This window comes from Nilaparvata lugens, chromosome 6 (assembly GCF_014356525.2).
Source record: "Nilaparvata lugens isolate BPH chromosome 6, ASM1435652v1, whole genome shotgun sequence".
NCBI classification, from domain to species: domain Eukaryota; kingdom Metazoa; phylum Arthropoda; class Insecta; order Hemiptera; family Delphacidae; genus Nilaparvata; species Nilaparvata lugens.
Window position 1 is genome coordinate 45,988,888 of NC_052509.1, and position 24,177 is coordinate 46,013,064.

At 34.3% G+C, this 24,177-nt stretch overlaps 2 protein-coding genes across 5 annotated transcripts in view; both read left to right on the forward strand.

The window, feature by feature from the left end:
• The window catches only part of LOC111053387 (bestrophin-4), a 96,944-nt gene extending 83,743 nt beyond the window's left edge, over nt 1–13,201 (forward strand). For all 4 annotated transcript variants that reach the window (XM_039430905.1, XM_039430906.1, XM_039430904.1 and 1 more), the window contains exons 7-11: nt 508–615; nt 3,527–3,763; nt 5,245–5,560; nt 6,819–6,979; nt 7,642–13,201. In XM_039430905.1, coding sequence (XP_039286839.1) covers nt 508–615; nt 3,527–3,763; nt 5,245–5,560; nt 6,819–6,979; nt 7,642–8,064 — 1,245 coding nt within the window. In that variant the 3' untranslated portion in view covers nt 8,065–13,201. The remainder of the gene's footprint in view (nt 1–507; nt 616–3,526; nt 3,764–5,244; nt 5,561–6,818; nt 6,980–7,641) is intronic.
• A 4,119-nt stretch (nt 13,202–17,320) lies between these two features.
• The window catches only part of LOC111053386 (rhythmically expressed gene 5 protein), a 36,733-nt gene continuing 29,876 nt past the window's right edge, over nt 17,321–24,177 (forward strand). Inside the window, exon 1 of the mRNA XM_022340258.2 lies at nt 17,321–17,660. Within this exon, the coding sequence (XP_022195950.1) occupies nt 17,562–17,660 (99 nt within the window). The 5' untranslated portion in view covers nt 17,321–17,561. The remainder of the gene's footprint in view (nt 17,661–24,177) is intronic.

Consider the following 24,177-nt stretch of genomic DNA (forward strand, 5'->3'; position numbering starts at 1 on the left):
TCCTTTTGTATTAAAATGCCTTTTTGTCCTTAAAATGCAAAATTAAAAAAACCTTTTGTATACGTCGACGCGAAATTCAAAAGGAACATACCTGTAAAATTTCATGAAAATCAATTGCTGCGTTTTGCTGTAAATGCGCAACATTTAAACATAAAGAGAAATGCCAAACCGCGACTTGAATCTTGAACCTCACTTCGCTCGGTCAATTATTTTAATTCGAGTTCTGAGCTGACTCTGAATTAAGCCTCACTCTGTGATTCAATAGCATACCATAATCAAATATCATTTGTAGTCTTTGAAATGTCTATCATTTTCTGTGCGAATTTTCTGTTGAAAATAAATTTATTTTTAGCTTATACTGTTATTATTGATAGGGATTTCTTCTTTTTTCCTTTTTTTCGGTTATATGCTATTTCTTCTTTGAGATTGAAACGTAGTGGTTTCATTCATAATTTCACTGATAACAAGAAACTAACATTATTAATGTTTTTTTTTCACTTATTACAGTTTTGCTTCTACATTGGATGGTTGAAAGTAGCTGAAGTTTTGATTGGTCCTTTTGGAGAAGATGATGACGATATTGAATTGAATTGGCTGATCGATAGGCACATAAAGGTGAACTATTATTGTATTAAGTTTGAACCTTTTCAACACAAGAATATAGTTTCATCATATGCACTTCCATCAATGAATGTTATAAACTTTACTTGAGGAGTCCCATCTACATAAGCTGTAAAAAAATTTTTTTAGCGCCAAGTGTGAAACCACATTGGTGTTTTCAGAACAATATTTATACTTAATTAATTATAGTAATACTTTTAGATACTGTACTTATTTTTTAGATATATTTTGAATAGGAGGTCCACACATTATTTGAATCATAATCCTTTTAAATTCCAGTTCACAGCAAAAATGTGTAATAAATGGATAAATCAACTTATTCCCTCTTTCAATACCATAAAGTCTTGAAAAGTTATAATTGTATAATTTGTCATGATTAAAAAAAAACATTTGTAAAAACAAGTGCATAATATCATAGAGAAAAGATAGCATAAGAAGATATCCCATGGTATAGGGCGGTTGTTTCAAATTACACTGCCGATATTCTCAAGCCGATAATAGACATTAGTCGACCGTAATCGGTTTCAGTTAACAAAAATCGGCTAGAAATTTGAATCATATACTTATAGCATGGGATATCTTGTTACGCTATATTCTCTTTATGATAATATCCTAGAAATGAACTGATTACTTCTTTTATTTAATGTGATCAATGACTACCTCCGAAAAGCAATTCAATTCATTTTATTCAAAAACTTTATACATTACATAGTATGTAAAAACAAAGTAGAGACGATACATTAGTTTGTAACATTGATATGAAAAACAAGTAAAAAGTAAATGAATAACTCCATGCTTGGACGACAAGTCAGTGTGCATGGGGGAGTCTTCTGACAATCGATAAGAAAAATATAACTATACTTTAATGACACTAGATACAATAAAAAATCTAGTAACTAAAAACTTAATAATATAATAAGAAATTGAAAATTATAAGCAAAAAATAATAGGGTTCAACTAAGTGACGAACTAAAAATAATTATTAAATTAATTTGCGGCATTTAAGGTATCATACAATCAAAATATAAATAAAAAGTACAGTATCTGTGGTTGAAGGGGAAGAAAAAACTGAACAAACCCAATTATAGGTAAGGACGAACTATTAGGACGGGCTATATTACAGCTAGACATATTGGCCCATATGAATAAAACCAGAGCAAATGCTCATGAGTAAGAGCAAGGAGCATAAGTTTTTGCTCATGAGCAAAAGGTAGAAGCAAAAGCATTTGCTCATTTTTATATTAATAAGCTTTAGCTTTTACTCTTACCTTATGCTCCTGAACTCTGGAGCAAATGCTCACGTATTTTAGAGATTTTTGATCAGCTGATTCGCTTTTGTAGCCTTAGTTTGTTTTTATAGCTCACGGAAGCGCTAAATATGCAAATAGGGTGCACCGCTTGTGTTTGCGTCGTCTGCTTTGTTTTCTATTCATGAATAGAGTTTTAGGTTAGTTGAGTTTAGAATTTTGAAATAATAGCGTGAAAAAATATCATCTCTATAATAATCTTCAGCATATTTTTATAATATTAATAGCCTTCTTATAATCGTCTACACTTTCATCTTCTTAAATACCTATTTTCTATTTTGTGATGGCTATCTTTATAACAGGTAGCTATCTTTTGTACCGTATTTATTCTTTTGTAGGGATAATGGTGATATGTATCATGGTTGAATTTAAAAAGAGTTTTATAGTTCTCAACTATTGGTTGTGATCGTATCTGGTATAGTTTCCTCTTCCTCATACAAATTAGTTGAGCCATTTTACTATGAGCAAAAGGTGATAAGCTGCTCTAGACTAGACTCACCTTTTTTGAAGCATTTGCTTCAAAAGTTGAGCAAATGCTCTAGTTTATTCATACAATTTTGAGCAAAAGCTTTTACTTTTGAGCAAATGCTCAAACTATTTTTTTATGAGCATGAGCAAAAGCTGTTTAATATTCAAAACTGGAAATTCGAGGAACAACAAATGAGTAGGGTTTCTGTTATTTTTCAAAAGAAGCGTTTTAATGAGTGATCTTTATGAAACTGCAAGGGGCTGCAATACATTGGATGAGGCACCCCCCACGCCAAGATGCCATATTCGAGCAGGGACTGAACATAAGCATGATAAACGTTCCTACAGTGACCGGCACCCAGGACTTGCCCTAGCTGACCAAATGCGTAGTTCAGCTTTCGCAGCCGCTGCCTAAGGTACTGCGCATGAGCCCCCCAGCTCAGCTTATGATAGAATACAACACCCAGATACCTATACTGTTTAACTTGTTCAATAGGTGGACAGCCACAGACATCAGACAATGGATTGCCACATGAATGCAACCTGAGCTCAATTGGTCCTGGGCTGTTACGTTGGAAAACTGGGAGGCACTTAGTTTTTTTAATATTAATTGACAGGACATTGTTGTCAAACCAGTCCTTCAGCTTGACGAGATCGGTGGATGCTTGATTGAAACATTCATTCCAAGTTGAACCCACTGAGACCAGGGCAGTATCATCGGCAAAAAGAAACAACTGACCCTGTAGGTTCAACCTTGATATGTTCTTGATATAAACAAGAAAGAGTAAAGGCAAACAACAACATTCCTCAGCATATTCTGTAAAATATCTCGATAACTCCAACACATTTCAATAACACCTGGATTTGCAACGAACTATCAAAGGGGCCGAAATTCATTGCTTCATTATCAATTGAAGAAGTTATTTCAAGGCACTGAACTTCCACTATAAAATAATATTACCCTATAGAGATACTTAATATCGACTTTCTCATCTATTTCATTTTCCATGACGAAAGTAGTGTCGTGACTACATTATGGTAGTGTTGTCAAAAATAGTTCAAAAACGAATTATCGACTTTCTCCTGTAATATAGTTTTGAATCGGTCTATAATATCGGTTGTGTTTGTAGGCAGCATACATGATAGTGGACGAGATGCACGAGGAACACCCGGAGCTGCTGAAGGACCAGTACTGGGACGAGGTGGTGCCGAAGGACCTGCCCTACACGGTCGCCTCGGAGCACTACCGCCGCTACGAGCCCAAGGGCTCGGCCGAGTGCTACAAGGTCAAGGAGCAGGACGCCCTCTATGCCAACCTCATGCACTCGCGCAAGTCTGTCAACCAGGACGACGTATATGCTGATTATGTCAGTACTTTCATTACAATTGCTATTTTCTGTAATATTCTTTTGCCATAGAATTAGCTACAAATTTATTCATTTGCAATAAAAGTAATTACAAATTTATGAAATTAATATTATTAATTGCAATATGACACTACCGGCAAAGTACAACTTGTGCGCCAGCAGTGAGTTCGAACAACTATGATAAACCTACAGGTTTCTATTCTAAGATATAGACTATAAAGTAACCATCTAATCAGCATATTGCTTTGCCATCTTGTCCGTCACTAGGCAAAGCAGATAGATTTTTTCTTGTGTTTAAGACTATGTAGAAATATGATGAACTAACGAAATATTTAATCTCAATTATGAAAATTCATTATCAAATCATGGAAAAAATTTTTTGATAGAATTCATCATTATTAACAAGAATGAACATTCAATTTCAGATCAGAATCACCGGGAATCACGGCTATGTACAAAAGAAGGTGGTGGAAAACGTAATTCCTTATAAACTCAGGGTAAACAGAGGCCAGAGTCTGGTGCTTTTGGAGTTCAAGCAGTAAAATTTGTTTTTCATTGAACTTCGAATGAGTCAATCCTTTTCCAATTTGCTGTTAGTTTCAGGACAAATTGACAATTAATTAATTATCTTATCATAAAATGACACGTATTTTATTATTCCTTCTATATGTTTTCATGTACAAAAATGTAGTGTGTATTTCAGATTTGTATGTTTTATATGCATTCATAATATTTCAGTGTGGGTTTGATTTATGTAGTATGTTTTTCGTGTTTGTATGGCTGGAGTTAGACCAAACGAACATAAAGCTAGAACACAATTTTTGGAGCATGCATTTTTCGTGTCATTTTCAGACTCAAAGAAACAACTCGAAATATGAAAGGCATTATAAATACCTATAAAAAACAATTAGAAATAAGTGATCAGATCATGTCCTTAGAATGTCACAAGACCGTCTCCCATTGAATGCCCTACTCCACAAGAAAATAGGCAGAAGAAGTATTGGTAGACCGAGGAAGAGATAGACGCTGCAGCAGGCTTAAAAAGCCAAATTTATGACGACGAAGATAATGATTGTAAATTATGTTCCCAAATTTATAAACCCACTCTCTTCTCTCATGGATCCATAACTGTTAATTTATTCAATTGTTTGTTAATATTTTGTTCAGAACAAGCATTCGCTCGGGCCTTATACGCTAAGGGTCATAATTATGCACAATCCACGTTTACGTCCACAACCTAAACTACGATTATATAAATGTATGGTTCCGTTAATTACAATGTGTTTCATTCCAGGTTTGAACCAACAGCTGATATATCTCCGTTTAAACTGAAGTGGTGAATATGGTTTTAAATAAGTTAATCTTATCAAATAAACATAATTATACAAGCATAGAGTATTTATCAAGTATTTCAACCTTTATCACTGAATGAAACTATTGAAGAATTATTTCAACAAGTGTTTGTTGTGTTTGTGTGGCAGGAGAGCGTAGACACGCCGCTGGTGGAGAGGCGGAAGAACTGGTTCCAGCGTCAGATCCAGCGCGTGGGCTCGATTCGCTCGTCGTCCACCACATACTCGTCAGGTCTGTTCGGCCGGCCTCGGCACAACTCGGTCTACTCGAGTCCGGACAACGGGGGCGCCGGGCTGCCGGGCCCTGGGGGCGGCGGGGGTGGCGCACTGCCCCCCAATCACAACAACAACAACCCGGCCGCCGGTCAGCCGCCCAACCCCCACAAAATGTCCATCTACGACCGCCTCATCGGACGCAAGTCCACCCGCCAACGCACAAGATCGGGCAAGTTACTACACAAATAATCCTCAAATAATTAAAATAATAAGGTATTTTATTAGACCCATTTGTATTGTTTAATTTATGTAGAAATAACTACATAGTACCCTTTTTAAACTGTTTTATATAAACACTACTAGTTTCAGCTTTCAAAGCATTGTCAAGTGCCCTGTTTGAAAAAAATAGGAATATTGAATATTATTTTGATTAAAATAATATTCATATTCATTAAGTGCTCCAATCATTCAAAATTGTAATAAAAACACTACGTTTTTTGTCATTAAATGCAATGAATTAATAAACTCATTAGAATGAAAGTGAAATCATCCTGAATCAGTTTGAAAATATACCATGGATGGATGTAACTACTCTTAATGCCATCAATCATTGAATATAATGATTTGTATTGATTTTGGATTTCATAAAATGAAAAATCCTCAGAGTGGGAGTGAAGATTGCTTGTGATTGAATGAGCCTATTAGTGTTGGCTCATTGCAAATAAAAATTGGGTATTAAGGCGTGTTAGATCATCCCAAAGGGTAACAAGAAATATAATAATAATTATAGTAATTAATTGAATATGATAATGCAGTAACAAAAAACTATTACTTGATAATTGAATGATTGTTTTCCGATTGTGATCCCCATCAGGGCAGTATTTATGAACAATGTTTACACCAAAACTTGGCTTAGCATGACCTTTTCGCCTAGCATTATTTTCGTTCTAGAATTGCACCCCAGTGACATGTGTGTGCTGTTGTAGTTGTGTGTCATAATGCCTTTGAATAGAGTGGAAGCCAAGCACTACCCAAGTGCTTAGTTGTTGGGCAAAAATGAGTCATGTGCTTAGTCAAATTTTGATCCGTGTATGTTTTTGACATCAACGTGAGGTAATAAAAGGAATAATGATGAGATGAATAAATCTACTGTTTTAGTCGTTGGCTTCTAGAAATATTTTTAAAACGGAAGTTTGGTACGCTACTAACCAACAAGAGGTGACTACCGATTTGCACTTGATTCTGTAAAAATTATGCAGTGATGCGGTATTACTTTGACCTCAGGGCTACAATAAATTCAAATAGAAAGTGGAAATATTTATGCTTCTTTCAATTTGTAAGAACTGTCACGTTTTGTCCCGTAAACGTATTAAAACCAACCATATTCAACAAATCCCAAATCGAATTATCATGAACTCTTGTTTTTATATTTTGATAAATTTGACAGAGAAGAAAATGTATCTTATTTTGAGTGGTACTTTGTGCAGGCAAAGCGAACGGCCAGTTGCCGGTAGGAATGAAGAACCGACCACGCATCCCAACTCCTGACGTCACCAAGGAGAGCTCCGACAAAGACAAAATTACCAGCGTCGTCAACGCACCGCCCTCCTACCCCATCAACTACTCGGCCGAACTGCCAGTTGTTCAGGTAAACAAAATAGATGAAATACAACACTTATTTCTTCCAGTACGATTTATAAGGAAGCATAACAGTCGTGAAGCCAATTGACTGCTGGAATCATATCTGTATATCAAGCTTGGTGTTCCTTCTCGTAATGTGCTTTCCACCAACAAACTCATACGAAATTTTTCAAGCAGTATTTGGTTTACTAGAATTTAACACCTTTTTCCAACAACAAAAAGTCATACGAACTATTTCAAGCAGTAGCTAGTTGATTAGAATTCAATGTCTTACCTCACTATCCAGATTGTCTGTTATTTATGACTAATCATTGATTGAATGATCCTAATCGTTGCTCGATGGCGGAGATTATGAGGAATAATACTTACACTGAACTGGACACAGACACTGAAACTGTCACTGACGTGAGTGGGAATCTAGCTTTATCTTACTATCATATCATCTTAGATCCACTTCAATGAAAAGAATGAAGTTCATATGGCTTGTTATTCTCGCAGATGCACAAGCAACTTGTGTTGCTGAGATGAAATAAAATCGAATTGCTCAAAGCTTAAAAGCGTAAAAAGTAAATAAATTATGTGGAACTGACAATATCGCTTTTATTCCACCGTAATATGAAGAAATTGTACAACATTTCTGTTGATGAGTAAACTTGTGTTGTATTGTAGGTGGTGCTGTCACCAATCCAAGAGCTGGAGGGACACCAGTCGACGGTGACGTCAATCACATCGACGAGCAGTGGCACCGCGGCGCTAGCTCAGGCAGTGCTCTCACCGACATTGTCGTCGGCCGGTCTGACGGGTGTCGGTGTCGTGTCGTCGGCCGGTCTGACGGGTGTCGTGTCGGCGGCAGGCGGCGGCGTTACCACTCCAATGACGGTAGCCGTCAGTCCCGTCACGCTGACGACCGTCTCGATGAGTCAGCCGCTGCTGTCGTCGATGGGAATCGCGTCCGCCATGCCGGCCTCGTCGTCTCCGTCCATCGTGCTCACCGAGCTGCCCGCCGCATCCGAGGACGGCAGCGTCACGGGCGCCGACGACCGAAGTCGCAAGACTAGTGTCGCCTCCAAACGCGGAGAAGTTTATGTTTAACGACCGCCTGTTCTAGGTAATTGATTTGTGTATTATGATCATTAAGATTAGTAACGTCTTTCATGTTGAGGATTGGCCTGTCCTATCTGAATTGAATTGAGGATGATTGTTATGAGTTATGACTAGTGTTGACTTGTATTTTGAGTATAGCCTGTTCTAGGTAATTGACTTTCATGTTGATATAATTGATATTGCTTGTCCTATCTTTAATTGAATTGTATATTATTGTTATGATTAGTATTTGAGTATTTTACTTTAACTTTGAGTACATCCTGTTCTAGGTAAATTGAACTGTGTGTTGTCTGATTACTATTTGACTTCTATATGCTGAAAATCGTACGTTCTAGTTAGTTGAATTGGTTATTGTACGATGTCTACTTTATTATGTAGTGTTGACTTGTGAATTGAGGATAGCCTGTACAGGGTAAATTTCAATGTGTATTATTTGATTGTAATTGTCAGTATTTATTTGATGTTTGTAATGTAGATAATGCTTATCATATTGTTAGCCTGTTGTAAGATTGTGAAGACTAGTTGTGATTTTTGTTCTAATTCTAATCACAAAACCTTGGTGGCATTTATTGAATGTTATTGGATTGATTATAGTGCGTTGATGATGAAAACGAGTATCAATCTCATATAATATCCAATGCAGTGTTAGGCGACTTGAATTGTAATATTGTTGAATTTCTTCAGTGTAACTGACTTGATATCTGGTGTTTATTTCAAGATTTTATCGTGGATGACATTTATTGAATGCCATTGACTTGATAATCAGCTCATTATAAAGTCAATGTTGATCGCATAATATGTAATTTTAAGGACAGCTTGATAAGGTCAATTGAGAACTATGTACAGAATAAGTTTTATGACTGGTAGACTAGTGTGAATTTACACTACCTATTTTAATTATGTTGTAAAAGCCGTAAATGCCATATAATTATAATTTAACCGTATCCTGATTGGACCGATTTTTTTCGAACAATAAAAGAAGAGAAATCTCAGAGTATCTCGAAGTATGTTTAGGATTTATTAATGAGGAAGATATATGGGATGATTCTTAGTTTGAGTCAGTAAGCTAAGCATATTCTTAATTGAATAATTGATAGAAAGTTCATATTGATACTTCAGGATATTTTATCCATTTGAAGTGATCCAAAGATCAGTAAAATCGTTGTTGGGTGTGATAGAGGTTGAAAGAGATAACATTTCTTTGAGCATAGATTCAAGTTTCCTGTACAGAAAATATGAGTGTTTGGCTAGTGGTAGTTTAGAGATGGGTACTGGTATGATTCAATTGAATAATATTCCATCGTTTACAGCATTATGATGGCAGCTGGTAGGCCTACATTCCATTAATTTCAATGATTTTAATAAATTAACACGGAGTGCTGATTATATCTCAGGGACGAGACTCATCTCCAATATGAAAAGAAAATAATCTCATTCCAAAGAATTGTTTCTATGAATAACTTTCAAAAAATAATGTCCAATAAATGGAAGACTAGGTGCGTGGATTTCAAAGAAGTACATAATCATGTAATATTATTCACTGTATTTTGAGAATGAGAGTTATGGAAAATAGTATTATTCATATAAAACACTTGGAAAATCAAGTTTATGGTTTGATTAAAATGTGAATTCAGTATCGTTAGTGGTTAAAATATAAATTAGTTCTTAAACAAAATATCCACGTTTGCAAATTGATTGATTATTAGGCTATGTATGATGTGTTGAATTATTATTTCCAATTCTCCAAAAATTGTGAATTTCTCTAAACTTTCGTAGTACGAGGGCTATTTTTTCAACTTCCGATGTGGTATAAAAAAGAAACGAGTGAGAGTAATTGAATGAATTTATTATCAAAAGTTATTTACATTATTAGTTACTTCTTAACATAGTCACCATTCAGATTGAAGCATTTTTCATACCTGGGTACAAGCTTCTTAATTCCTTGTTATAACCGTCAGAATATCCTTAGAATATAGCCGTCAGTGATTTGAGATGGTTTTTCACAGCATCTTGCAGTGCATCGTCTGTTCGGAAGCTCTGCCCTCCTAGCATTTTCTTCAGTTCCGGGAAAAGGTGATAGTCGCTTGGTGCTAAGTCTGGGCTATACGCCGGATGGTCAAAAACGTCCCATTTAAACCCGTTAAGAAGACGCTTCGTCACAGCAGCACTGTGAGGACGGGCGTTGTCATGAATGAGCACCACTCCCGATGTGAGCATTCCTCTCCTTTTGTTCTACACAGTTCCTCTCCAATCACGCACTGCACTGTCACTCATAAAGCTTTCACCATATACTCGTTTCATTCTATGGTGAATTTCTGCTGTGGATAACCCTCCAGCTTGCAAAAAACGAATTACACTTCACAACTCACACTAGGCGGGAGAATCTATCATATTGACCATGTTTATGTGTCGCTAGATGAACTGGTAATGACGACAGATGGCCGAAAACGAGTGAGGTTATAGTGTGAGATGTGACTAGTCAGCTGCCGCGCATTGTTGGCCAATGCCGCTCGCATTGCCATCTAGCGGCACGATCGGGAGTTGAAAAAAAATAGCCCTCGTAATTCGGTATGCATCGATGGCTCGTCACTATATTTTCTAAGCCTGCTAGTCTTGGAAATTTAGTCTGTATTTTTCAATAAATTTCAATAATTTAGTCGTCGTATTGTTTGGAGTATGAAGAAGTAATAGTATTTTATGTGATACGCGCATTTCATGTACAGTAGATATGAATGATTTAATTAATTTTAAGTAAATTAAGAATGGGGGTTTTCAATTTGAACAGGGAGATGTACAGCATAATATTCTTATTCAAGTTTAGAATAAAGATTTGTAAAAATATCAAATTGTATTCAAACATTTGAATTGAGTATTAGTAGTGATGAAATTAATTCTTCTTGATCTTCATTGATTAATTCAATTATCAATTAAGGTAGCCGATAGAGTAGGAAAATTTCATAGGTAGCTGTTTCGAAATTTACAACTTGTGTATTTGTATACCGGTAGCCTAATTGCAATATTTATTGACCCCAGAATATGGAGATATATTTGGCAGATGGATTGAACAATGTTTTCTGATTGATGTAACTATCTTTTTGTATATAACCTTCAATGGCTAATCTGTGCCATGAAAATACCTAGTAGACATGATCAGTTCAATATTCAATAATTAAATTATAGAATTAGTATTGTCATTAATGAATTATTTAAAGCAATCCTCCGCAATTATTTTTTAAAAAATTGATGAGAAAAAAATAAAATATAATTTTGGGGCAAAATTTGTATTTGTTATAGAAATAAAATATATTACTGATCATCAAAGAAATTTTAGAAACTCAATTTTAGAGATGCTATTTGAATAAATTATCAATTTCATAGATGATAATAGTAGAGGTGGGGAGTAGAATATTGTGATATAAATTCTACATTTCAGTGTAAATATCAATATAGACTACGATTATTCTTTAGAATATTGGATTACTGTAAATATATATTTTTAGAAAAACAATTTCTATTGGTGAAATTGCAAGGTAGAATTGGTTCACTTTTCAAAGTATTTTGTGATACACAAAAAATTGGAAAATTGTCAAATATTGTATCTATTAATATATTAGTATCATTTCTGTACCCCTCATATATATGTGTTAATAATATTATATTGTTTTGAGTGCACTGTATCAAGCACAGAATTAATCAAAATATAGATTTCCATTGTTATTTAGTTGGCAATATTATTGTGTTTGGTTTATAGGTAGACGATCTACTCTTAAGAATAGCAATGTTGACTTGATGCATTATATTAAAACATTGTTTGATTAGATGATTAGATAGGCTACACTCAGAATAATCTTGATGGAATCGTTGAACAAACTATTGACAGTAATATCAGATATGGAATATATTTGTGATTCGTTTTAACTATAGTTGAGATATTCGTGATTCTTGTACTTATAGCCTACTTTTATTTCTTCCGTTACTAATTAGGTATAGCAATAAATACTTTGATTATTTTTACTCATATGAAAACATGGCTGTGTTTGTGAAGTGTCATTATTATGTAAATATTTGTTTTATTCCAATAGTATCATTTAAACTCATTTATCATACTTCCAACAATTTTAAAAGCAATGAGCGTTTAATAATGAATTTCAGGGAAGTGGAACTCACGTATGATCTGACGATAACAAATTATCAAATTTGTGATGAAAATGTTCAATTCTGAAAATATTATGACATATATTCATTGATAGTCATCAATTTTACAGTAATGCAATTCTTTTAAATCAAAGAATAATTTCTCTAGAGAAAAGTCTGACTTTTGGAATTATCTATTTCATCTATATCCTCTTATCATAAATTGAACAAATTTCATAATATCAATGTAATTGTGAACCTATAAATTCGAATAATAAAATGTGTAAATATTCAGTGTCAACGTTTTCCTTGAATTGCTAGTCTGATCAAAATGATTCAGTTTATCTTGAGTTTTTATTAAAGAAAATTGATAATTCAGTTTGAGACATTGGATCTCTTCTGCTGAGGTGCAAGATTTCAAGATTTACAAGTTTACGATTTTTAAGATGCATCTGATCAATTTTGAACAAATAGATTACAGTTCAACTTCATGTCATGAGTAAACATTCTATTTTCAGAATAATTAATCATATTGTTCTCATGAATGAGGTACTGTATGAACATAATTGCTCTTCTATATTACCAGATCAAATTTAATTTAATTATTGTCCATTTAGTTTGTCATTCTAATGGAAGGAACAGTTTAAATCGTATTAAAAAAATGATATGCATGCAGGATTGATTCCTGACAGCGAATATTTGTTCTCTCTCATGCTGTTGCGTGGATTTGAGCAGTATACTTGCGCAAATCAATGTGACTTTATAATAGTTACTGCAGAATTATATTAGAAAAAATACTTTACTATAAATTAAATTGCTGAATTCCATAGAAAAAACTTCTGTTGTGTTTTTTGAATTGTATAGAGATAATAACTACTGCGTTGATAATTAGAAATAATGGTGCTCAACTTGTATAGAATGTTGTATGAGTGTATATTTGTTATGTTAGGCAAAAATATAATAGAAAAATAAATATTCAATTTTCAATTTATTATGCGTATTCTTCTACACACGAGACTAAATATGCGTGACCTGATATCCATTCGTTTGTCTCTAGTATACCCTTTATACCAGGTATGGTATTTGAAAACCATACCAAATACGTTTAGCCTACATTAATGGCAAATAAGTAATTTACAAATTTTGGCAAGTAAGTTACGTCCAGTTGGACTTCCGGAAGTCCTTTTGGACTTCTGTTCTTGTGAACAGATTTGAAAATTTCCCCGAAAATATGTTTAATATAGGCTTTTGTGTTTTCCCAGAGAAACCAAGTCAAACCAAGTCCAAATCAAGTTCAGTAAGAACTAGGGATAGTGAGTTGGCATTGGGATGTTCATTGAAACTTACCAGAGTTTTGTCCAAAATTCAGTCTTCATTTCTTTTAAAATCTATGTTATTCTTGCATTCTCTTAGCTTTTTTCGAATGACTACAGAAAGTGTTCGAAGTCTGATCAAAGTTCAAGCTGAGGACTAGGGAGAACTCATTTCGAGTTTTTTTTAGAAATGTCTCAATTAAACGCGCAAAATTGCTAGTGATTTCTAGGTTTTACAAGCGTTTTGAGAAGAAATATTTGAACTGACTAAACAGGGAAGTAATATGGAGTGTATTTATTACTCAACGACAATTTGTAGAAGCTTCTATGAACAAATTTAAAAAAAATCTATCTCCTATAAATATATCTTAGTGCGTTTATAATATTCTATCTGAGCGTTCTCACGCCATATTTTCCCAGTAGAAAACAAGCTTCTAACAAAACAAAATTACAAAATTCTTTAGCAATCAATAAATTATCATAAGTGAGTTTGCCAGAAGCCCCAATTCTAACCAAAACAGGTTTCCAAAAATAGTTTTATTATACTCCCCAACAATATTACATTCCAACATTAAACTGTATACAACTTTGTTCAAGTTTATAGGTACTGGTTGTGTGGATTGTTTGCAATTATATTTTTATTATATGCCTAAGCAGGCAAAAATATTATCAGTACCATTAGGTGGAATTTATATAATACTGAAAATATTTTAATAAATTTTCAGTAATCGCTATTGTAGCCGCAGAAAACTCGAAAAACAAATTTCGATTTGGTGCTGGATGGCAGTGAGAGTGCTGTAATATTGTGAGCAACACATTTGAAATTTATTAGCAATCCATTAGCATTACAGTGGTCACAGTAGCTGATTATTATACTCAACATTTTTGTCTTTTTCTAGTACAGTAACGTTACCATAATAGGCTGCAACGTTGGGACCGTTAAGGAAGAATGCTGAAAGTGATCCCAAGTAAAGGGTGAAAATAAAGAAGAGGATGGGAATGCAAATGACTGTTTGAAAACTTAAAGATGACCTTCAAGGTCGCTCAAGGTTGTTTCTGAGTGGTATCTTCGGGCGGGCACAGTTCCAGTAGTACTATATACGCATTTGCTTACTATGTCAAGAAGGCCTGAGTTTGAAATTTCCAACTAAACTTTTTTAGAAGCCGGATCAGCCACTAATCAACTTCTAATGTCATATTTTCTTCATATTCTATAAGCCGAAAAAAAATGAGATGAGAGAACAGCACAATAATGATTATGAGCTACACAGTGAGTGGTCTAGTGTGTAGGGACTGAAATAGCAGAAAATTACATATAGCACATTGAAGTAACTCAATTTTGTTAATTTTTATAATCTATTATTATAAGGAAATTCAAAATATATTTCTGGTGGTTATAGATTATTATTCAGCTCTCCATGCATATGGTTGCAAAAAGTGTAACGTAAGTGTTGCATATAGTAATTCATATCCTTGAAAATGGCCCAGAAACTTTTTATAGAGAGCACCCCTAAAATTTCCCAGTTATGATCAACGGGTGTAGTCTCCACCGTGGACAGGGGTCACACATTCCCTCAATATTTATAAATTAGAAAAATGGATTATCCCCCCCCCCAGCTAAAACAAAATCAGTTTGAGTGAAAATCTTGAAAAAAAATTCATGTTTGAGTAAAAATCATAAAAATTTTAAAAATTAGTATCAAGTTTAAACTAAGCCTATGATATTATTGAATTTTGTTTAAAAAAATGTTTTGGAGCCAAAATTATACCATCCACCGTTATACAATTATGAGTAAGCCTATTCAGCGATACTACAATCTTATTACTGTATTTATTTTTGAAACAATTCAATGACTAATGAAATTCTATTACAATTCATTCTACTTTTATTTATTTAATCATGAAACATAAATTTATGGAATTTTTGAAATAATAAGTAGTCTTGTGAACACAAAAATGCTTGAATGTTAGTTTTTTAGGAAATTGTCTAAAGTCGCACCAAATTGAAGGCATATTTTAGAAATTATCCGGGGGGAGACCCCCGGACCCCTCTTCGGTGAGAGTATTCCAAAACCCCACCACCACCCTCCAATGTTTCACCCAAAGTTTAGATGCTTGCTACGACAATATTTTACAAAATATTGTAAATCCTCGCCCGAATTTTTATATGTTTATTTTTTTATACGTCACTGCCACCATATTTGAAATTCTTCAAATACTTAGGTTAATCATTGTGATTTCAACATTGAATTTCCAATGGTTCTGTCGAATTTTCTATTTATTTAAGTTTACAGACTCATTAGAAACATATTTATAGTCCAAGGATGAATGCTCAAAGTAGGTTATTGAGGGAAAAGTTTACAAGACAATTTTTGACCTCGCAGTTCTTTTTAGGGTAACTGAGGAGGTAAACATATAAAATAACTCCACCCCGCACATACACCCTGTGCTAAAGTGGTGGTGTTCTTGAAAGGTATCATTTTTTGGTTTCTCCCTATATCTCGAAAACAATGCGTCTAACGTACATGATTACTACATACAAAATTGAAGCTTACATAGTTTTCTACAATATTCATCTCACAACTTTTTCCATATCTTCCATGATTTTCAAGATACCCGCTCTTGAAGGTGTGACATTTTTGGAAAAAACACACGTTTGCCTCGAATTTTTTGCTATTCTTGCTCTCATAACTTTTTAAAAATTGATGAAAGAAATTTCTGTGCTGATTTAGAGCTAAAAGAATATTACATTCTCTTCAATTTGATGTATAAATTTCACAATCTCACGCATTTCCCTACCCGACTGTTTTGCAGCAGCTTTAGGGTTGAGTGTGAAATCTCCAGTTCTGCAACAAGTTGACAAAGGAATTTGCCAATTTGGAGTGAATGTTTTGAACACAATTTTTGACTTTACACTTTTTTGTTGATAGCAGTTGAGAGATGAACATATCCAAAGTCCCCATTACTACCCCTTGTGCTAAAGGGATGAAGGATGTGGTTTAAAAGTCACATTTTTTAATTTTTTGCTTACATGTTTAGGCTTATACCTTACTTATCATGTGAATAATGGGTTCGTTCCACCGACATGACTAATCAAACAAAAATGAAGTTTAATAAATTTCCTACAAGTTTCGTCGAGTAGAGGTTTGTGATATACCCAAAAATTTCCTAGATTGCTATGTAAATGTAAAATATTTGTCAATAAATTGTAATAACAGTTTTTCATCCATTTTTTCTATCAAGTACTCGTCTCCTGCTGCATGATCCCCTCTTCAGGACAGTTTTGAGTCTTATTCAATGATTTTGATTACGAATGAAACCGCCTTCATTAACTTCTTAAACTAAAGGCAGGAGTAACGTAACAATTTACCTCATGATTGGACCCACTCTTTTGTGTCCTCAATACCGTACATAATTAGCCAATAAGAGAACAAATAATGGGGAAGAATCATGTGGCAGCATGAAGCATGACGGTAAGGGATGAGAGGAGAGGGTGAGTTAACAAGCTGTGATTGAACAAAGACAGAGTGGTGAGAGGGTCGGTCAAGCAGCGTTACAAGAGCATAAACTGAGAGACCTCTTGACCCCCGCGACAACACAGACGTCAAGGTTGTGTGTTGATTTGTTGCCGCTACATGAACAAGTTCGCGTCACAAATAATCCAACACACAAAGCGAATCAAATGTCAACAAAAGCAGCAGCTTATTTTGTAGTGTATTTACATAAGGATAAGGATGGCACTCATGCTGTGCAGCTGTGCTGTTGTTCTGGTGGCAGACAGAGGCGATCAACATGCTAGGTTGTGGCTTGTGGCGTTTCAACATGGCAAGCAAAACTGAAGAAGAACAAGAAAAAAGAGCGCCTGAAGAAGAGGCAGCCACAGTGCTGCAGACGGGTTGACATTGAAGAGAGGGGAGGCTATATAGTGGCGGCTGCGTCCTTACCGGCTTAGTCAGATATCAGAGCTCTGCTAAACAACACTAACCTACGTTCGTTTCCTATTGAGGATTATTATTTGTTTACAAATTGTTAGCGAAAATGTGCGCTCGCGAAGTTTTCGTTTTGAGTGTGCTGCTGATCGGCTTTGCTTCTCCCTCGGCCATACCCATGTGGGAGTTCCTCAGTCGTGGCGAGAAGGTTCGTTACATTTTCACATTATTATCTTTATTTGACAGTTTAATCAATTTTGGGTTGCTCAATCCTACTATCTATTAACAGAAGATATAATAATAATTTTTCATGACCATTGACCAATACAAGTACCTAATCCAAAACAATGGTAGAATGGTAGGCCTACCTACTCATCAATTTCACATAAGAATTCCCCATATCGTAAAGGAATAAACACTGAAAAGGAAGCAGTTATATGGTTTATGAAGATGAGAAACAGAAAATATGAAACCCATTCAATAAATAACTATTAGTCTAGAAAAAATAAAATTTTTAATTCATGGATATGCTCCTGTGAAGTAAGTTTTTCTTTCATCAGCATAATATGCTTGTGAACATCAATAAATTAATGTATTTGATTCAATATCTTATTATATACTGAAGATTTAGGTTACCTGATTAGTTTTAGTTTTATATTATTGACTTTATAAAAAGAGAAAGAGAAAGAAGAGAGAGAGAGAGATACAAAATTAATAAATGTTGTGAAATTGAAAATTGAGGTGGATGATTGTAGGCTAAGTAGGTCTATTCACCTTACCTTAGTTGATACATTTGAATTATGTAGAATGATCACAGCTGTAATATACAATAATTGTTGTGCTTGCCCAACTCGAAGATTTTTACCAGAAAAGGGAAAGGAGAGGCCTATGCAATGCATGCCTGGAGACAGATACTTTCTATAAACTTGCAATTCAGGTTTTCTCACTAAGACCATGATTCAGGTGGACATTGAGCTTGGGAGACAACAACGGCAATCATTTGTTGAATTATGCCTGAAAGTTGAAAAAAGTCAAATTCATAAGAAATGGAAATGGATACTGATGTGAATGTAACATTCCATGTTATGAAATGTTCTACAGTTCATCCAAATGTAACTAGTTCATTATCAATTCATAATAAGAATATTGACATAATTGAGTTCGAAGAATGCATCAAGGATTAAGAAATAAACAATACACTTTTGGAACGAGATTTTGTTTGACTGGAAGTAAACATTATCAATGACGCGCTAATTTTCAAGGAGCTTTACTTGTTGATCAACAACTTCCAAATTTCAACTATCATCGTGACACCTGTGATATTTATCCTACAACAGTACTATACTTGATCGTTTAGTAAACACTTCCTCTTGCACCGACCATGACTTATTGAGAATTTATATGAATGTCAGCAATAAAGCTCAACTGGAGTATAATGTAAGGCCTCCTGTAAGATATCAACATCCAAAGATCTGTTTGCGGCATTTTTGTTTACCTCTGAATCATCCGCCTAAAAGCTCGCAAAACGAGAATAAATGCAAGGACTTTCTCAAACATTATTAGAGACAAAATGTTGTGCTGTAGAAGATTGAATCCAATTATAATGATCACCATCAACCCTCCACTCAATCATGATATAATAATTAATGATCAACCCTCCAATTGCACTTAGAATACAGTAGGCTATTGTACAACTTTCATTTTGTTTAGTAGGCTATTGACTGTATTGGTTTTATCAATATGACAACTTCTCAGTACGGTAATTTTCGAGAGTGCGAGGAATAACTTTTGATGTGTTTTTAAATGTGAGAACATCTCTAGCAAAAACAAGATAACACAATCTTTAAAAAACAATAGATTTTGAAATAGTTTTGTTACATCATTTTTTTTCCTAGAACTTGTTACATTGTCACCTATATTTTCTTGTCCTCTACGCAACATTACAATTCTTGGTCACTTGTTTTGAAACTATTCGAAAAGAATAACAAAAGGTCTCACAAACCAATTCATTGACATAATATCTAATGACTGTTCTCAATAGTGTGAGATCTAAATGAGTTTATGACATAATTGAAATATTTCTCATAGTTCCAATGCAGATAATTCAAATGATCTTGGAGTCAGTTATTCATTAACTGAATTGAATGAATACATGTGGATGTGTATCTGTCTTTTAAACTCTTGGAATGCTGAATTGTTAGAGTGTAATCAGTCTTTCATTTAATTTGACACATTATTACTGCTGAATGCATTCAAGCTCAACTAATTACACTGTAAACAGTTTCAGGACAATTCAATTACAATATGAATACAAAAAATACGTTTTGTTATTTCTTCCAAAATATAAAAAGGCTGTTCTATCAAGGCTGTGTACAACCTTGAAACTCAAATCGTGAAATCTTCTTATCTATATTCTATTTGAAAATGAAAGTGAAAAATTAATTTCATTTCCACCATAACAAACAAAGAAATTTCACAAACACTTTTTGGAAATTAACTTACCACTACATCAAGTATGGCTATTGTAATTGAACAAAACCAAAAAGAAACAGAACATTTTACAGAAATTAGGAAAAAACCTGCAAATGCATAAGCCTGAGCGCAGGAAAACTAAAAATAAAATAAAAAAATATCAAGAATATCTAACAAAAAAATCTGCAAGTAACTCCAACTCCAACTATTTTCATAGTGCAACATTGCTTGCAAGTTTTTACTATGTTTACTTGCTCTGTCACATTGAAGTTTGAATATACAGGTATCTCACATTTGGCATTCCTCATTTCTCATTCTACACTGTGTAGAAGCTAAAAGAATTAGTAGCTAGAACATCCTAGTTCAACTCATTCCTATGCTATCAGAGGTAATAGAATATATCATAATATTAAATTGAGTTTTATAGCTTTGGACTCCAACATTCGCATGCTACATTCTACATTATCCTGTTTGTAGTTATAAATTCTCAAATCAAGGTCTTTCTTACATTGTATTGCATTAACTTTGTGTTCTCATCTCCATGTTTTTCATTAAGAAGAGTGCTCCAAACGCTAAAAGACTAATGAATTCCGACGAAGCCAACTTGAATTCAACTCGTAATTGGATTTCTAGAATATGAATGCGAGTGAGCTAATGTAAGCGTGCCATAGACATTTTTCACCTGCAAAATTACCTCATTTACCTATTAATAGCATGCTGTTACTATAAATAGATATGCGGACACCTGGGAAACAATGGATTCATAACGAACACGTTTTTTCAGCTGTTGTTTCATTGGCTCTAGTGTTATGAGAGAGCGAGATATGGGGATGAGTTGTAAACGAATAAATTTCAAACGTGCCTGTTGTTGTCTTGAAAAAAGAGAAACTCCTTGCATTTATTGCATATTGTCTTCTCCAAGAGCTGAAAGTTTCTATATTCATTTCGAGTATCAGCCTCATTACTTTTTCTGGATAGGTGAGGAGTAAGAGGTCAGAGGGGATGAAAGAGTGTGAGAGGGAAGCTTATGAAAAAGAGATTCGCAGGTTGGAAGTGGTGATAGTTATTTTCCCAAATAATTCTGTGGACACAAAAAGACTTCGTTTTGATCACAAATCTCGACGTGATGAATCGGATTTAAGTTTTTACAAAAACTAATGCTCGAAATGATCCCACCTATAAAATAAAGATTTCGCTTTTAAGTTCTCTCTTATTCTCTCTCACTTTTTTTTCGTGCGGATAAGCAATCTGTTTTCCCCCCTTCATAATTTGATAAATCTCAGTTTCGTTTCAATCTTATTCCATGATATTTGCTTCTTATACTATCTTTCTCTTCTTTCAAAACTTATAATAAATCTAATGAAGTTTTTCAGTCGGGCTACTAGATTTGTTAATTAATAAAAAATGATTCCATAGAACCCTTTTGTTTGTAAAAACTTTTGTCTTTAAAGATAGTGGATTGGAAATGCCGAAACTAGTTTTTGTTGATTTATATAAGAAACTTTTTAAAAGCAAAAGCGTACTATGGGATTATTTTTATTAATATAATAAATTTATTTTTTTCTTGAATTTCTATTTTATTTTCAAATTCCAACACCTTTATGGTTTTCATCTACATTCAAGTTGAGGAACGTAAAAGAGAGTTATTTTCAAAAAAAAAAATCCTCAAGAACTTATCCAATACTTATCCAAGCTACCAGACTCATAAGTATACTGAGAACCAATGAATAAATAAATACTAAGCTACAATATACTCAGAGCTACCCATGCTGTGACTGTGTTGAAGAGTTAACAAACTACCAGACTCCTAGGTATACCGAAAACCAATACATAGTCAAGATAGGCGGAGTCTTGTAACAGCAAGAGAATATTAAAACATATTTATAGACAGGACTGCACCTTGTACAAATTTCACTTTCATCGTTAGGAGTATATTCTCTCTAACCGTACACATGGATGAAAGCGTGTAGAACACAGACGATGAAGAAGAAGGAAGAAGAAGAGGAAAAAGAAGAAGCCGGACTTTCTTCTCCGAATAAGGGTCAAGTCTCGTTCTCGTCGAATTTCACTTTGTTCGGAGGTTGGATATCAGCGCTGCCGCCATCGTTCAACTGAATAAACTGGTGTCATTACAGTGAGACAGTAACAGGCTGGGCTGGCTCATACTCCTGCCATTCATTCAGATAGTTCTAAGCTCTGAGAACAAAAAAGGGGAGAACAAGAATGAAATAGCTTCTAGAGTTGGTTATCGGTATACAACTTACTGGAATCTGCTAGGATTACTAGCTTGATAAAAATGATAAGAATGTTGATGGAGCTTATTGTAATCATAATATGTGGTCGATGGTATAGCATGCAGAGATTTTGATGAGGTTGGTAGATGATAAGGGAGATATTATAAGATGATGACAAGAAGAAGTTGAAGGAGAGGAAGAAGAGTAAGAAGGAAATGACGGAGTAAGATAATAAGTAGAGATTAAAAAAGATGAGATGAGACAATAAGAAATTGAAGGAGAAAGAAATTGGGACAAATAAGTGTAAATATTATGAAGTATCGAGGAAAATTGGGGATGGTAAATATGAGTTGGAGAAGGAGGAGGATGATGAGGAGGAAGAGGTGAAGGAGAAGGAGGAGGAATAAGAAGAAGAGGTGGAGGAGGAGGATGATGATGAAGAGGAGGAGGAAGATGGTGAGAAAGAGGAGGAGTAAGTAGAAAGGTGATAGGGTGAAAAGGGAAGGAGAAAAATGTGAAGGAGTTAGATGAAGAGTTAAAGGAGAAGATTTTCATCCAATAACTGATCAAAATCCCTTCAATAAGCTGTGAAATCGTCTTATCGCACTCACACTGTTCCTAATAATGAATGTTACATTCTTGAAATTAAATATTCATTATCAAATAAATATGAAAGGTTCACGCTTATACAATATTTCATAGTCAAACGCCGTTATCTGATAAAAGTCATTCATGTATTATGTTTGTCCTGTAAAATTACATGTTTCTTTTTTGAAGAGCTCTAATTATGTAGGCATTACCCACTTGATAGTCATTGCCCGCATACTTGCTAACTGCCCTTACAAGGAATCTAAAATCAATACAAGTTGTAGAAACGATAGTCCAGTCACTATATACATTGGTGCATGCAATTTATATTGTAGTTCTGATTTTTTAATATATTATTTGAGTACATAAGAGAAGTCCAGAACCAATTTCTTCATGCAAAGTTTCTTTGTGCTAGATACAGAATGGCCCAAAAACCTCGTATTTTCGGCTCATTTTCCAGTTTTCAGCTATTTCTGCCAAAACTCATAATCGGACAGAAAATGAAATTTTGAATAGAAATTGGCCATTTTTTGTATATTGGAATATGCGCTTGAGTACTCTCAACAATAAATTCGACCGAATTTGACTTATGATGCATGATTTTGGACCGCCTTGACGAGCCGAGAAGAATGAAGTGTATTACGATGAATTATGAGCATTATGTCAAAAGTTATAAGTGTTTGAAATTTTGATCCTTGAGGTGTCCTTAAGCGCGCCTCTCCACTAGGAAATACTGAAATGAAGTCCATCTAACGGGTGATTCTCATAGAACTTGATCTCATGAACTTATGTCATTGAGCGAAATGTCAACATGAGGACAATGTAGTTGTTGATGGTTGAAGCTGAAAATTAGGTGATTTTTCACAATACAAGGAGCATTGTTGTCAGGTACCTGGAAATCTATAATATGAGATAGAGCGCTCTACTCGATCCCAGATTGTAGAGCACAAAAATACGCTCAGAGGGATTTTGAATTATACATCTAAATGGTAACAATCGGAAGATATTGTTGATCAAAAACTAAAATTCATCAAAATTGATTTTTTCTTCAAATTTCACTCATTTTTGAAAAATCATAACTCAGTACTCATTAAAGATAGAGAGTTTCGAATGATCTCGTTTTATTCAGAATTTTATAATCTGAAAAAAGGCAGGAGCAAATTTTTCTGTCCGATTACGAGATTTGGCAGAAATAGCTGAAAACTGGAAAATGAGCCGAAAATACGAGGTTTTTGGGCCACTCTGTATCTAGCACAAGGAAATTTTGCATGAAGAATTTGGTTCTGGACTTCTCTTATGTAACCAAATAATATATTAAAAAATCAGAACTACAATATAAATTGCAAGCACACCCCCTTTTTTTTTGTTCATATTGATTGGACTACGAGGAGGCACAAATTTTCATTATGCAATATTGATGAGTTAGACAGA